The sequence below is a fragment of the Microcaecilia unicolor genome, chromosome 3, assembly GCF_901765095.1.
Source record: "Microcaecilia unicolor chromosome 3, aMicUni1.1, whole genome shotgun sequence".
NCBI classification, from domain to species: Eukaryota; Metazoa; Chordata; class Amphibia; order Gymnophiona; family Siphonopidae; genus Microcaecilia; species Microcaecilia unicolor.
In genome coordinates this window covers 372743985-372758404 of record NC_044033.1, presented here as the reverse complement: position 1 = coordinate 372758404, position 14420 = coordinate 372743985, and the positions used below count along the sequence as shown (strand labels likewise).

At 43.7% G+C, this 14420-nt stretch overlaps 1 protein-coding gene across 2 annotated transcripts in view; it reads right to left on the bottom strand.

Annotated features, from left to right (window-relative positions):
* SNX17 (sorting nexin 17) overlaps nucleotides 1-2517 on the bottom strand; it is a 167498-nt gene extending 164981 nt beyond the window's left edge. The window contains exon 1 of one of the 2 annotated variants that reach the window (XM_030198587.1): nucleotides 2193-2517. In XM_030198587.1, the coding sequence (XP_030054447.1) occupies nucleotides 2193-2252 (60 nt within the window). In that variant the 5' untranslated portion in view covers nucleotides 2253-2517. The remainder of the gene's footprint in view (nucleotides 1-2192) is intronic. The other variant, XM_030198586.1, reaches the window with a different exon arrangement.
* Between the last annotated feature and the right edge of the window lie 11903 nt (nucleotides 2518-14420).

Below are 14420 nucleotides of genomic sequence, written 5' to 3'. Positions count from 1 at the left end.
TAAATTTAAATGCTTTACTTTTTGTCTATTAGATTGTAAGCTCTTTGAGCAGGGACTGTCTTTCTTCTGTGTTTGTACAGCGCTGCGTACACTTTGTAGCGCTCTAGAAATGTTAAATAGTAGTAGTAGTAGACAAAGATATTGGCGACTAGATGAGGCACTGCTAAATGACCCAGAGAATGTGGGGAAGATTGAACAATATATAAAAGAATATTTAGAGTTTAATGATGTCGGTGATATCAGCCCAGCGAGCTTATGGGAGGGTATGAAGGTAGTGGTAAGAGGGCAGCTTTTTGCCCTTAAAGCACATTTGAGGAAAACCAAAGAAGCCAAGGAGTGGCTAATCCAGGTCACAAGTACCTAGCAGAAACCTAATTAGTAGCAACATTCCATACTACCAATCCTGGGGCAAGTCCCATCCCTTTTATCATTTTGGTGGCTCTTCCAACCTTTTCTAATTCTGCTATATCTTTTTTGAGATACAACGAACAGAAATGAATGCAATACTCAAAGTGAGGTTACACCATGGAGTAATACAGAGGCATTATAATATTCTTGGTCATATTTTGCATTCCTTTCCTAATAATTCCTAGCATCCAGTTTGCTTTTTTGGCCACTACTCACTGGGCAGAAGATTTCAGCATATTTTCTACAATGGCACCTAGATCTTTTTTTTCCTGTAGGTTTAACAGAGGGCTGTTTACTGCAAACTCTGATAATCCTCAGTGGGCCTCACTGGGTTTAAAGTCACACAACCAAATTTTTAATTTTTGGTTTCTGCTGCAAACAGGCACGTTTTGGCAGAAACTGAAAAAAAGCAGTTTTAATTGGCTTCTATAACAAAGCACATGGGTTTAAACAAGTATTTTAGCACAGCTTCCTGAACCAAGTTAATCAAACCAAACACTAGCCCTGCAGCACTGATAAGCTGTAGTGGTTTACAGAACAGACAAACTACAGGGAAACTGTGAAAGGATCCTCAGAGCTCTGCAGAGTAATCCTAAGAACTATGTTAGATTATTCTACAGAAAAGGAAAATGTGGGAGATCCGTTATCAAAATGATGGCCAGTTTCTCATAAAATGTCTTAATCAAGATACATTAAAAAAACCGCAACACTGTAACATTGGGGAGGGGGTCTTAGAATAGGGGAGAAACTTACAATAAAATAGGAGTGCTCCTTCAAATAGTACATCCAATGGCAAATCATTGGAATGAAGACTTCGTAATTAGATATAGGGACGCAAGCTTCATCTCTTACCTTCACACCCTCGCGTTTGATCAATACAAGATCTCTTTAGACTAGTTACATTCGTGATCTATTCGGGCACGTGAATCTATCTAGCACAGCTTTTACCTGGCAAAGCAAATACCGGAAGTGATCTGCCAAAGTAACCCGGAGGGGGACTTAAGGGAAAGCCAAGAGCATGTGTCACCTCCTCCACAAGCAGAAAGGAAAACAAACACTACGTTCTATACATACAAAGTGTGACAGATTTGGCAAGAGATCGGATGTAGCGCTATCGAGGAAGAGGGAGAACACATGCCCCCATTCTAAAGCTGAAGGATGGAGCCTGTAAATCCAGTACCCAGCTGAAGGAAGCGCTGGCGAATAATTAAATCTCAGATCTAAATCCACCCCAGCCCCTGACCTCTCACTCAATAGAGGTGTTAGAATTCAAACGGGACTATTGGTCTATTCCGATCTTCTATTGGTGTTGCTTTCATACTTATGTATACTACGTTTTACAAAGACCGTTCACATAACTTTTAAATCATTTATTTTTATTAGGCTTCTGTTATCAACCGATATGTTCCATTAAAACGTGACGCTAAATAAAGAGAGCGCTGCCAGAGAAAGGGAAGGCAGAGCCCCCACTAACCACCCCAACTCTTAAGTACACACAACGGGAGAGACATTTGACTTCTCCAAGGGCATGGCACTTATTTGTCCCTGGTGCTGTGCAAATATGAGGTCAACCTATCTCCCAGCTCCGGTCACTAAGAGAGAAACAGGGAAGGGGAAGGGGGGGCTGGGATGGCTCCCCACTACAGGAATTGCTGCGAATTCACTAATAAAAATACCCTCCACTGTTTTCAACGGATGGTGTGCGAATATAACATTGGTTTTACTTCGCAAGAACTAAACTTCGCAGAGACATGTCTGCCGGGGGGGGGGGCTGTCTTACTCACCACATAGGCGGCGCCGTTCTCCCCGTTGCGGGACTCGGTCTCCGGAATAGAGAAATGCATCTCCCAGTAGCAACAGAAACGACGGCGGCGGCTCCCGAGGAGAAGCAGCCGCCGCCTCCTCCCCCTCCACAGCGCGCCGGGGTTGTCTCGCGCCCGCCAAGCTCGTGCAAATACTGCACGTTCTCTTCTGCTGTCTTCTCCGCCTAGCGCGAGCGCCCGTCTCACACCACCACAGTATCAGCGTCGGAACTGCACACACAAACACAACTTCCGCGCTATTGGCTATCTTCCGCCATCTTCGCGGGGGGATGGGGGCTGGACCTTGGCATAAACCAAGAAGTCTAACGCCAAGGGGATGGAATATATTTTTCCAAGAAGACACAGGACAGACACATCCGGTTTCAAACTCATAGAAATATACACCCCGGTTGAGTCAATGGAAAATCCCCCCTCGCTCTTAGGGTGTGAGAGAATGGTAGAGCCCGGAAGCACAGAATTTCATAGATAGGGATCGGTTCGGACTCCCAGTTATCTTTTTTTTTTCACGCTATTTATTTGAATACATAACCATCTACAGTTTTTAAACATAAGTCGTATAAAATTTAAAATACGTTCAGAATCCCAATGTGGTTCAGATTGCTGGAGACTGAGTCGAACTAGGGGTCGGTTGCTCCCCTATAAGCGCATTGGTATAGTCTAGGTATGTTGTGTGCCACACGGTCGGTCTAGTCTCTCGACTCGAGAGTACTCTCTTAATGAGGTGACAGGCAACTGCAGCAGTGGTACTTTGACAGTGCACGGGGCGGTGTGATGTATGCATAGTATAATTGCATGTTATTCGAACTTGAAGAAAATTAATTGACGTTTTTCTTTACAGTCTGTTGAGGTCACTTTCACACATAAGAATCAGCCTTTAAAATATTTGAGGGCGAGGTACTAAACTCGATACAAATGATCCCGTCTTGGACCCAGTGAAAGGGTTACTAGGCACCCACAGAACCGAAACCTATGCTTTCACAGAACTGGCTGTTGTATTTCAACTAGTTGATTATAACAAGGCGCAGCAGTTTTAATTGTAGACTGCATTAGATGGGGTTGGCTAATTGTGAGTTCTTTACATAGGCGCCCGGTATAGAAGCCTCCCCACGGTACCATGCAGCACAACTGGAAAGACAAAGCAAGAATCCATTAGTGCTGTAACCTGCGGAACCTGTCATCTTCGGATTTCTGCACCACTCTATTTCCCCCCCCCCCCCCCCCCCGTATTGGTCGGCACTATAGAGATCGCAGCAGCCCTGTCACCTGCCTCGGGGACTCGGCCTTACCCCCCCCCCCCCCGCCAAGATACGTCCCACCTCCTCTGACACAACTTCCTGCTTCCGCGAGGGCGGCCGCAGGATGCGTCATAGGAAGAAAGCTGACTGAGTCCTCGAGGTAGGCTCTCTGGACATCCAAGGCAAGTGTGGGACTGCTTTTTGAAGGAAAGAGTGGGCGTAGGGAGAAACTGGAACGGTAGGGGGCAAGAGAAAAGACAGAGAAAGATGCTGGATGTAATGGACACATCTGGGAGGGGGGAGGGAGGGAGAGGGATAGATATGCAAGTAATGCCCTGATGGACCAAGGTGGGGAAGGGGTAGGAAAAAAGGCTGGACTAGGAGAAGAGACAGGGAAGGATGTTGGATGGAATGGACACTTATCTGAGGGGGGGAGAGAGAGATATGCAAGTGTTACTCTGATGGCTGGGGTGGGGAAAGGGCATGAAAAAAGGCTGGACTAGGAGCAGAGACAAGGAAAGACGCTGGATGGTATGGAAAAGGGAGGGACAGACACTGGCCCCAGAGTAGGGGGATAGACAAACCGAAGAGGTGCTGAACTTAGGAGGGAGAGTGGAGTCAGAGGAGAGGGGAGAGAGAAAACTGGACTAGGGGAGAGGAAAATATGCTGGATGGAAAACAGGGAGAGACCTGGATGCGGGAGGGAGAAATACTGCACTGTGAAGGGGTAGGGGAAATTGAGGAGAGATATTGGCCCCAGAGTAGGGGATGTAGGAGAAAGAGTAGAGTCACAGAGAAGAGATGCTGGGTATGGAGGGAGCATAGTGACATGGACACAGAAGGGCAACGCTGGTCAGAGAGGGGATCGAGACACAGGGGCAATGCTGGACATGGGGGGGGGGGGATAGGGACAAGGGGCAAATTGTTGATCACGGGGAAAGGGATATGGGGGAAATGCAGGACAGTTAAAGGTAGGCACACAGAGGGGAAATGCCAAACATAGAAGAGGATAAGGACACCAAGAGGGCAGATTCTGAACATGGAAGAAGATGAATTGTTGTCATGGAGAGAGAGGAAATGTCAAATAGACAGAAGACACTTCAAAGACAGGAAAAAACAGAAAAGCAGGAAAGAGACCCTGGGACTAAAGCAAATAGAATAATGAAATACTCAAACAACAAAAGTAGAAAAAAGTATTTTATTTAGAATTTATTAATTGGAATATGTTAGCCTTTGGAAATGTAGACAAAACAAGAAGAAAAGTCCTCACAACATAGTCAATGTAAAAGAAAACAGGGAGGATGACTTAGAGGCATATTTTCAAAGCACTTTGGGAGGCTAAGTTCCATAGGTTTCTATGGAACTTTGGGAGGCTAAGTGCTTTGAAAATATGCCTCTTAGAGTCAGGATAATCCAAGGATGAGTTCCAAAAATTTCTAGTTGAAAACATTTGCTTTATTAATGCACATGACAAGTCCATAAAGCCCCAGCCTCTGAATCTTTGTGCTTGCAAGTGCTATGAGGGTGTAACCATTTGAGTATAGACAAAGTGATTCTCTCTCTCTTTCATTGGGTGCCAGCTGCAGAAATGGGGTTCTCCCCTGACAGGTATGGTCAGTGGTGGAAGAAGTTCCAAAGACAATTTTTTGGCAGCAAAGTCAGAGTTTAAATCTTCAGGGGAGTATGCTGCCACTAGTAACACTCCTTCAGAATGTAACCAGAGGTTAAATTTTCTTTCATTGTTTATATACTTTTAAGGGGGAGGCTGCAGTAGAAGGAGTGCTCCTGAGGGTGCGCGCGTCCTGCCGCAGGTGCTGGCAGTTTGGGGCAGCAGGATGTATTCCTGAGTGACGCCCAAAGATGTCGACCAAGAGCTGGAGAGGCTTATTTAAAAGTATTTGGGGGCTCTGGAGCAAAAAAAAGATGTATAAAATAAGCAGCTAGAGGGGCAGTGTGAATCCTAAAGAAAGGGAGCTTGAGGTGTCGCAGTCATGCCACGATTGCGCAATTGTGCATGCTTTAGTAGACGGCCCCAATGGGAGCTGAGGGGAAGTCAGGAAAAGCCCACTAGAAATTCAAGAATGATACGAAAATCTGTGTATGTCTGATAGTGCCTAAAGAGACTGGTACTGACATATGTTTCTAGAACCTGGGCAGTGTGGTTAAGAGGTGCTGTGAAACCTCTTTTGTACAGTTTCATGTTTATTGGGGTGAAAAATGCTAGATAACTGTTCTGGGTCTCTAGGGGTCTAAAGAATCCAAATTTTCACACAAACTCTTAGAAGCATGGCTGTAAGGTGATGTGTGAGGTTGAAAAACAAGAGAAAGGGGGTTTGGATGTTAAACTTTAGAAATTCTAGTAATGGGGGCTGTGCAGAGTGGAAGGTACTTGATTGGCTGATAAATGTCACATGGGACCAGAGTTTATTTATGGGACAGGCAAGGGGAAAGCACCAGGAGAAGACAGCTAGGCTGGAGAAAGAGAGAGGGTGAATGTGAGAATGTGTAGTTGCATTTTAGTCTTTATGAAAAATATATTTGTGTTTTGGGTCAGAAAATTGCAGGAATGTTAAGGAACTTGAAGGGAAGTGATATTGTAAGAGATGAAAAGGATATTTGGGCTGAAGTTTAAGTGAAGCGTGAGAGTTATTACAGCAATAGTACAGGTACTGTGAGATATTGTCAGGTTTTCAAGGCAGAAACTAGGTTTGTGAGCCCTTGGGCCACTGCCATGGAGCAGCAGTGGCAGGCAAAACCACCCCACACCAGAGACAAGGCAGAACTCTGACAGGAACAGCTAGACTTCACCTGCACTTGACCGCCGTTCCTCAGAAGTTGAGCCCCTGGGTGCAGGCGGCCGGCAAGACATACCGGAAACGGCAGGAACTGGATACCAACTAGGCTGAACAGGGACTGAGGGTCAGAGGGGAAAGGAATATACATGGGCTACAAGGCAGGAACTGGGCTGGGACTCATATACAGACAATACTACAGAAGGCAGGAAAATGGACAAGCTAAAGGACAGGAACTGAAAGCTGCCAAGCAGCCACTGAAACAGGGTACAAATACTGACAGACAAGAGACAGGACTGAAAGCTGCAGAGCAGCCACTAAGCAAGAGACACAGACAAACAGAAACTAGACCAGGAATACAGACCAGAAACAAGACTAGGAAATAAGCAATAAACCTAAGCTAAACTACACACAGACTAACTAGAACCGGACAAGAAACTCAAACAAGAAACCAGATTAGGCAGAAGTGCAACAAAGCACCAACAAACCAGGGACCTTAGACAATGCAAAGGCAAACACAGAAGTTTCCAGGTGACTAATAAAGCCCATCAGCTGCTGAAGTTCAGCTGCAGGAATCACAAGGCAGCTACGGGTGTTGTTCAGGCACAAACAAGAAAAGCAAGTCTGGCGGCCTGAAAGATCCAGACCGGTCTGGGCTGAAGTCTGGAACTTGTGACAGTTCATAGCAGCCACCGGTTCTGGCCACCAGAGGGCGAGGTGAGCACAGACAAGGAAACGGTCACAAACGTGACAGATATAGAAATTGGAAATTGTGTAACATATTTAAGTGCCCTTTTACTAAGCCGTGCTAGTGATTCCCAGCACGGCAAATGCGACAAAGCCCATAGGAACCGATTGGGCTTTGTCGCATGGGTATTATTAGCGCAGCTTAGTCAAACGAGCTCCTAATTTGGTTAAAAAAAGAGAGTAATAAATTATCCGTAAAGGTGTAAGATTGAAGATAATTTTATACCCTGCAAGTCTTGTCCTGTGATAGAGTATAATACAGTGACTTAAGTGAATTGAAAGGTTTCTGTAGAAAAAAAAAGGTTGGAGGAGAAATTTAAGGATGCTAAGGATTAATTGTCCTCATTTCAGAAAGTTTGTGAAAAGTTTTCCAGTGATTGTTTAAAATAAATTTTCTCAGTCTTCCCTGACTGAACTTCAAACTTCAGTGCAGTTTCCTGAAGTGTTTACTAATTAACAGAATCAAGTAGAAAGGTAAAAAGTAAGAAAATAAGTTAAGAGCTCTCTGGATAAATACACACACATATATATCTTACAGTATTTGTGGCTGATTGAATGAGAGTTACTTGTGGTGTACAGTCACTCAGAAGACATCCATCTCAACCAGAAGACACTTAGGGTCTCTTTTATCAAGCTGTGCTAGTGGTTCTTGCTTGGCAATGCCAACAGAAAACATTCAATTCAAAGTGAATGGGCTTTGTCGGCATTACTGCACCAGGATAAAAGAGGCCCTTAGAGCAGATAGGGAAATTAAAGTAAAGCCTAGAGTGGGACATGTAGAGAGGGACTAATACAAGAATAGTGCATAAACTCAGAGATAGGCAGGCAGTTTTTGTCCTTTATTTTATTTAAAGGTAGTTACAGGTATTGCAGACTTCTACTTCTGGAGAAGAAGGGCCCCAATGAAGAAGAACCTAACGAAGAAGAAAAAGGAGCAGAAGTCAGATACGTTTTTCAACAAATGCACACCACATATTCTACACAGATGGACTGAGTAGAGGAACACTTTAAAAACTTCCATTTGAGGGGAAAAGAGACTGAGTAAAAGAGGATTGAACAGTCATACTTACCTGAAATTTCTCGATTCATATTTACCAGAGGGAAAAGAATTCCATGTTCAGGGAAAGTTTATTATTCACCTGAAATAACAGAAAAGGACCCATTTCTTTGTAGCTGTTATTACCTAAAGGTAGATCCAAATACACAAAGATCTATTTAAGAGTTATTTATTGAAGGGAAGTTCCCTGCTTAACAGTTTCCTAATACAAAGTTGAAGAGACTGTGTTAAATGGTCTTATGTAAATTCATAAATGAGATAGGCATATAGATAGCTGGGTGACTGGTGGATGTGAGGATCGCCTGGTGACTTGCCTGCCTGGTGCGAAGGTGGCGGACCTCACGAGTCACCTAGATAGGATCTTAGATAGTGCTGGAGAGGAGCCTGCTGTCTTGGTACATGTGGGTCCCAATGACATAGGAAAATGTGGGAGAGAGGTTCTAAAAGGCAAATATAGGCTCTTAGGTAGAAAGCTCAAATCCAGAACCTCTAGAGTAGCATTTTTTTGAAGTGCTACCCATTCCACACGCAGGGCCCAAGAGACAGGCAGAGCTCTGGAGTCTCAATGCGTCGATGAGACGATGGTGCAGGGAGGAGGGGCTTAGATTTCTTGGGAACTGGGCAACATACTGGGGAAGGGGGAGCCTATTCCGAAAGGATGGTCTCCACCTTAACCAGGGTGAGACCAGGCTGCTGGCATTGGCATTTAAAAAGGAGATAGAGCACCTCTACGGAACTATGTAAGCCACTTTGAGCCTACTAATAAGTGAGAAGAGATGGGCTACAAATGTAACAAATAAATAAACTAGAAACTGGGGGAAGGCCGACAGTCGCTCAAAAGCACATGGTTTGGAATAAAGTATCTTTCAAAGATATTACCAAAACAGGGAAGATAGGGTATCCCAATAGTGAGGTTGCAAAAGAGACCATAGTAGATCAGGTGTTCTTAAAATAAAAATCAGACAAAAGATTGCAAATGAATACTGTCAAGTACTAAGCATGATGTAAATAGAAACAACAAACATAGCTTGAAATGTCTATATGTGAATACCAGAAGCCTAAGAAATAAGATGGGAGAGTTAGAATATATTGCACTAAATTAAAAATTAGATATAATAGGCATCTCTGAGACCTTGTGGAAGGAAGATAACCAGTGAGAGAGACACTGTCATACCGGGGTACAAATTATATCGTAGTGATAGGGTGAATCAAATTGGTGGAGGGGTAGCATTGTGTGCTAAGGAGGGCCCTGAATTAAATAGATTGAAAATTCTGCAGGAAACAAAACATATCATGGAATTCCTATGGATTGAAATTCCATGTGTAAAGGGGAAAAGGATAGTGATAGGAGTGTACTACCGTCCGCCTGACCAGGATGAACAGACGGATGTAGAAATGTTAGCAGAAATAACAAACTGAGCAACACAATAATAATGGGTGATTTCAATTACCCCGATATCGATTGGGTAAATGTAACATCAGGACATGCTAGGGAGGTAAAATTCCTTGATGAAATCAAGGACTACTTTATGAAACAGCTGGTACAGGAGCCGACAAGAGAAGGAAAAATTCTAGACCTAGTCCTTAGTGGAGCGCATGATCTGGTGCAGAAGATAATGGTGCTGGGGCCGCTTGATAACAGTGATCATAATATGATCAGATTTGATATTAGCTTTGGAGTAAGTATATACAGCAAATCCAATATGTTAGCGTTTAGCTTTCAAAAAGGAGACTATGATAAAATGAGAAGAACAGTGAAAATAAAACTTAGAGGAGCGGCTGCAAGGGTCAAAAATTTACATCAGGCATGGATGCTGTTCAAAAATACCATTCTGGAAGCCCAGGCCAAATATATTCCGCATATTAAAAAAGGAAGATGGAAGACCAAACAACAGCCGACATGGCTAAAAAGTGAGAAAATCCTCAGAAAATGGAAGAAGGAACTGACTGAAAATAATAGGAAATAGCATAAGGAATGTCAAGTCAAATCCAAAGCGCTGATAAGGAAGGCAAAGAGGAACTTTGTGTTGGAGGACGCCCATGTGTTAAGCACGCCCGAGTCAAGCCTTCGCTATGCTTCCGATACGCCCCCGTGAACTTTGGTCATCCCCACAACAGAAAGCAGTTGAGGACGCCCAAAATCGGCTTTTGATTATGCCAATTTGGGCAACCCTGGGAGAAGGACGCCCATCTTGCAATTTGTGTCAAAAGATGGGCGCCCTTCTCTTTCAAAAATAAGCCTGTGGGCGTCTAAATAGCAGATGACGTTTAATGTGAGCAAGTGCAAAGTGATGCATGTGGGAAAGAGGAACCCGAATTATAGCTACGTAATGCAAGGTTCCACGTTAGGAGTCACCGACCAAGAAAAGGATCTAGGTGTCATCGTTCATAATACGTTTAAACATTTTGCTCAGTGTGCTGCGGCGGCTAAGAAAACAAATAGAATGTTAGGTATTATTAGGAAAGGAATGGAAAACAAAAATGAAGATGTTATAATGCCTTTTTATCGCTCTGTGGTGCAACCGCACCTTGAATATTGTGTTCAATTCTGGTCACCGCATCTCAAAAAAAGATATAGTGGAATTAGAAAAGGTACAGAGAAGGGCAACAAAGATTATAAAGGGGATGGGACGACTTCCCTATGAGGAAAGGCTAAAGCAGCTAGGGTTCTTCAGCTTGGAGATGAGACGGCTGAGGGGAGATATGATAGAGGTCTATAAAATAATGAGTAGAGTGGAACGGGTAGACGTGAAGCGTCTGTTTACTCTTTCCAAAAATACTAGAATTAGGGGTCATGTGATGAATCTACAAAGTAGTACATTTAAAATGAATCAGAGAAAATATTCCTTCACTCAACATGTAATTAAACTCAGGAATTTGTTGCCAGAGAGTGTGGTAAAGGCGGTTAGCTTAGAGGGGTTTAAAAAAGGTTTGGACGGCTTCCTAAAGGAAAAGTTCATAGACCATTATTAAAATGGACTTGGGGAAAATCCATTGCTTATTTCTGGGATAAGCATAATAAAATGTCTTGTACTTTTTTTGGATCTTGCCAAGTATTTGTGACCTGGATTGGGAACAGGATGCTGGGCTTGATGGTCCTTGGTCTGTCCCAGTATGGCACTACTTATGTACTTATGTATGTATTATCTGTAAAAGAAAAATAGTTCAGTTATAATAAAAATTCAGCTGAATTTACTCAAGGGAAGGGAAAAGTTAAACAAATCTTGAATTGTTAATTGTCTGTTGATTTCTAAGTACTTTGAAAATGTTTTAATCTAGTTAATGGACTTCCCACTAGCCCTTCTGATTTCTTTTGAGGCAGTGGGCAAAGAAAGTGTTAACTCTGAGAAATGATATTAAAAGCTTGAAGTTAGAATTCTAACTTTTTACTTTGCAACTAAAGTGAAGGTATGCCAGATGGTTCATATTATCTCAATGTCTGGCTTGGCTGAGCCAAAGGTTAAAAAGGTCAGAGAAAGGAATTTCTTTCACCCTTGTGAATAATGAATGCTAGCTCAACATTTGTATACTGTTAGACATATTGTAGTTTAAAGCTGAAATACTATTTCAGAAGTTCTTGATATGTAGATTTTGTTATAAGAAGATAGCTTAGATATATAGACCATTATAAGTATTTAGAATATGTCTTATAAGAAATACTGATTCTGTGTATTCTGTGTAGTTAATAGGTAGGAAACCTTTTTAAATTCTGTATCAATTCTTTGTCTGATGTTTCTAAGCAAAGACTGTAGTGAAGAGGCCAACATGTGTTTTGACTTAGCCATAGTTCTGGCTGGTTCAATGTATAAGCTGATAGGTGAAAAAGGTCAGGAAAAGTCTTGATTAATTATAGCTAAGTGTAGGACTGGCCTCCTGAAAGTAATAACAGACCATAGCCGTATGCTATTAAGTAAGACTGACTTTTGACCTCTTTAATGAATGCCAGAGTTTAGTTAGCAGTTAGTATGAACCAGACTAGGAATATGAGAATAACCAATCTCACTAGGGCCTCTTGGTCTCTAAGGGAACCCAGTTTAAGCTATAGATGAGACATTAATCATAAGGAAAATATAAGAGTTCTGGAGACCAAATGTCTGGCTTAAGGGGCCCCAGGTTAGAGGTCAGTTTGAGGAATACCAAACCTATGTAACTGATATTTCAAAAGTAATGATTGGTTGAGGCAAAGTGACCAATCTATTCCTTAACCAATTGGAGAGTAAGGGGGGGGCCAGGCTAGGAGGGGGCTTAGAACAGTATTTAAGTAGGAGCAGAAGCAGTTTACGTCAGAAGGAGCTCAGAAGAAAGAGAAGGACAGAAGGAACAGACAGAAGAAGGAGAAGACAGCATAAGAAGAGAAGCAGCTGAGACAAAGACACAGAGAGCTGAGAGAAAGACACAAAGAGAAGAAGAGACTTAATGCTGATGTCCTGCTTTGTTTGCTGGCAAATAAAGAAGATTACTTTCTCATTCTGGTGTGTGCTGTCTGACTCCTGAAGTATCACAAATTCATGCATCCATTCCTGCAACAATTCTTGGTGGCAGCGGTGGGATGAATCCTGCATTAATCCCAGCACCCAACTGACTGGAGAACATTCGCCGGGTATGTATTCTGTATTCTGTATTGTAATTCTAGCTAGAAAATTGTAAATCAGCCCCTCAAACAAATTGAGGAAGGAGAGCCTGATCAACTCTCAGCGAAGGCCCTCGTACCTTCTAGTCGCGGGGACTAGAAGCGAAAACGCTTGAGCTTATCTGTATTTGAGAAATCTGAAATTGTTGGGTGGGATTTTCTGTATGGAATGTGTGATGCGTGAATGATTATTGAGTGCGGACTTCTTATAGCTGCATTTCCAATTAACGCGAGTTCAATTGGTCAGCAACGGAAGGAAGCGATTGCTGTCTGTCTACCTAGTGTCTCGAGAGTGCAGACCCCTTACTGCACTTTCAAAAAAAATTCCCTCCCTTTTTGTGTGTTGTAACTGTAAGCATTATGGGTGGGACATCATCTAGACAAATTGATACTCCCCTAGATTGTATGCTTAAGAACTTCAAAAAAGGATTTTTAATTAATGACTATGGACAGACTTTAAGCTCAAGTACTCTAAGAACCTTGTGTGAAGTTGAGTGGCCACCTATGGGAGTGGGGTGGCCCCCTAGTGGCAGCTTAGATATTGAAGTAATCCGGAAGGTCTACAGCATAGTTGTAGGAGAACCAGAATATTCTGAACAACTCCCTTATATAGATTCCTGGGACAGCCTTGTGACTGACCCTCCCTCGTGGTTGAAAACTTATATGGGATCCCCAGTAAAATTCATGTTAGGCCAAGTTCAAAGAAAGATTAGAAAATCTAAACTAGAAGAGGGAAAGAGCCCCAGGAAGCCTACCACCCAATCGGTGGCTTCCGCCCCTACCCTGTCTGAGAAACCCATACTCTCTGATGACCCCTCAGACCTTGAGCCACCACCTTATGGCCCATTGTTGGGGTTCCGTGCCACCCCCAGAGATCCACGCCGCCCAGCCCAAGCCTCTCCAGCACAGGCTTCTCCGGATAGTTCTTCCCCTCCTGTGCCAAACCTGCCACACCCTAGGTTGGACTTTTCACCCAGTCTCTACCCTTCTGTGCCACATCCTCTCCTGTTAACCTCTGAAGACCCGTTTTGGGTTCCACTCCCTGACTCCTCAACTCCTGACAGCCCAGCCTCTCCCTCTAATACCCCTACCCACTCATCAGGGGCCCGGCATCCCTTTCAATGGACTGACTCACCTGTGACCACCTCTCAGTCTATGAGTACCCCTCCCCATCCCTCAGGGGTTCAACATACCTCCACTGAATGGGTTAGACCCGCTGCAATTACTTTTGAGCATGATAGGAGGGTAGCTCCTAGCTCTACCTCAGGTTCCATTCCCACCTCCTCGAGAGTTCTGCCCCTCCGCCAGGTAACTACCACTCGACCGGATCCTAATAATCAGGGTCAGGTTATACAGGCACAGGCCTACCAGTATGTACCCTTCACAACCACCGATCTCCTGAATTGGAAGACGCATTACCCCTCTTATACTGAAAAGCCTCAGGCAGTGGTGGACCTAGTGGCTAGCATTATGGCCACCCATAACCCAACCTGGACTGATTGTCAACAACTTCTCCTGACCCTCTTCACAACTGAGGAGAGGCGGAAGATTTTGCAAAATGCTGAGGCCATCACGCGAGCACGTGCTCCCGAGAGGACACCGGACCTAGAGGGGTGGGTTAGAGCTCGGTTTCCTCGCGCAGCTCCAGATTGGGATCCAAATGATGGGCAGCACTATGAACTGTTGTCTGGCTATTGCCGGGACTTGCTGGAAGGTATGAGGAAAGGC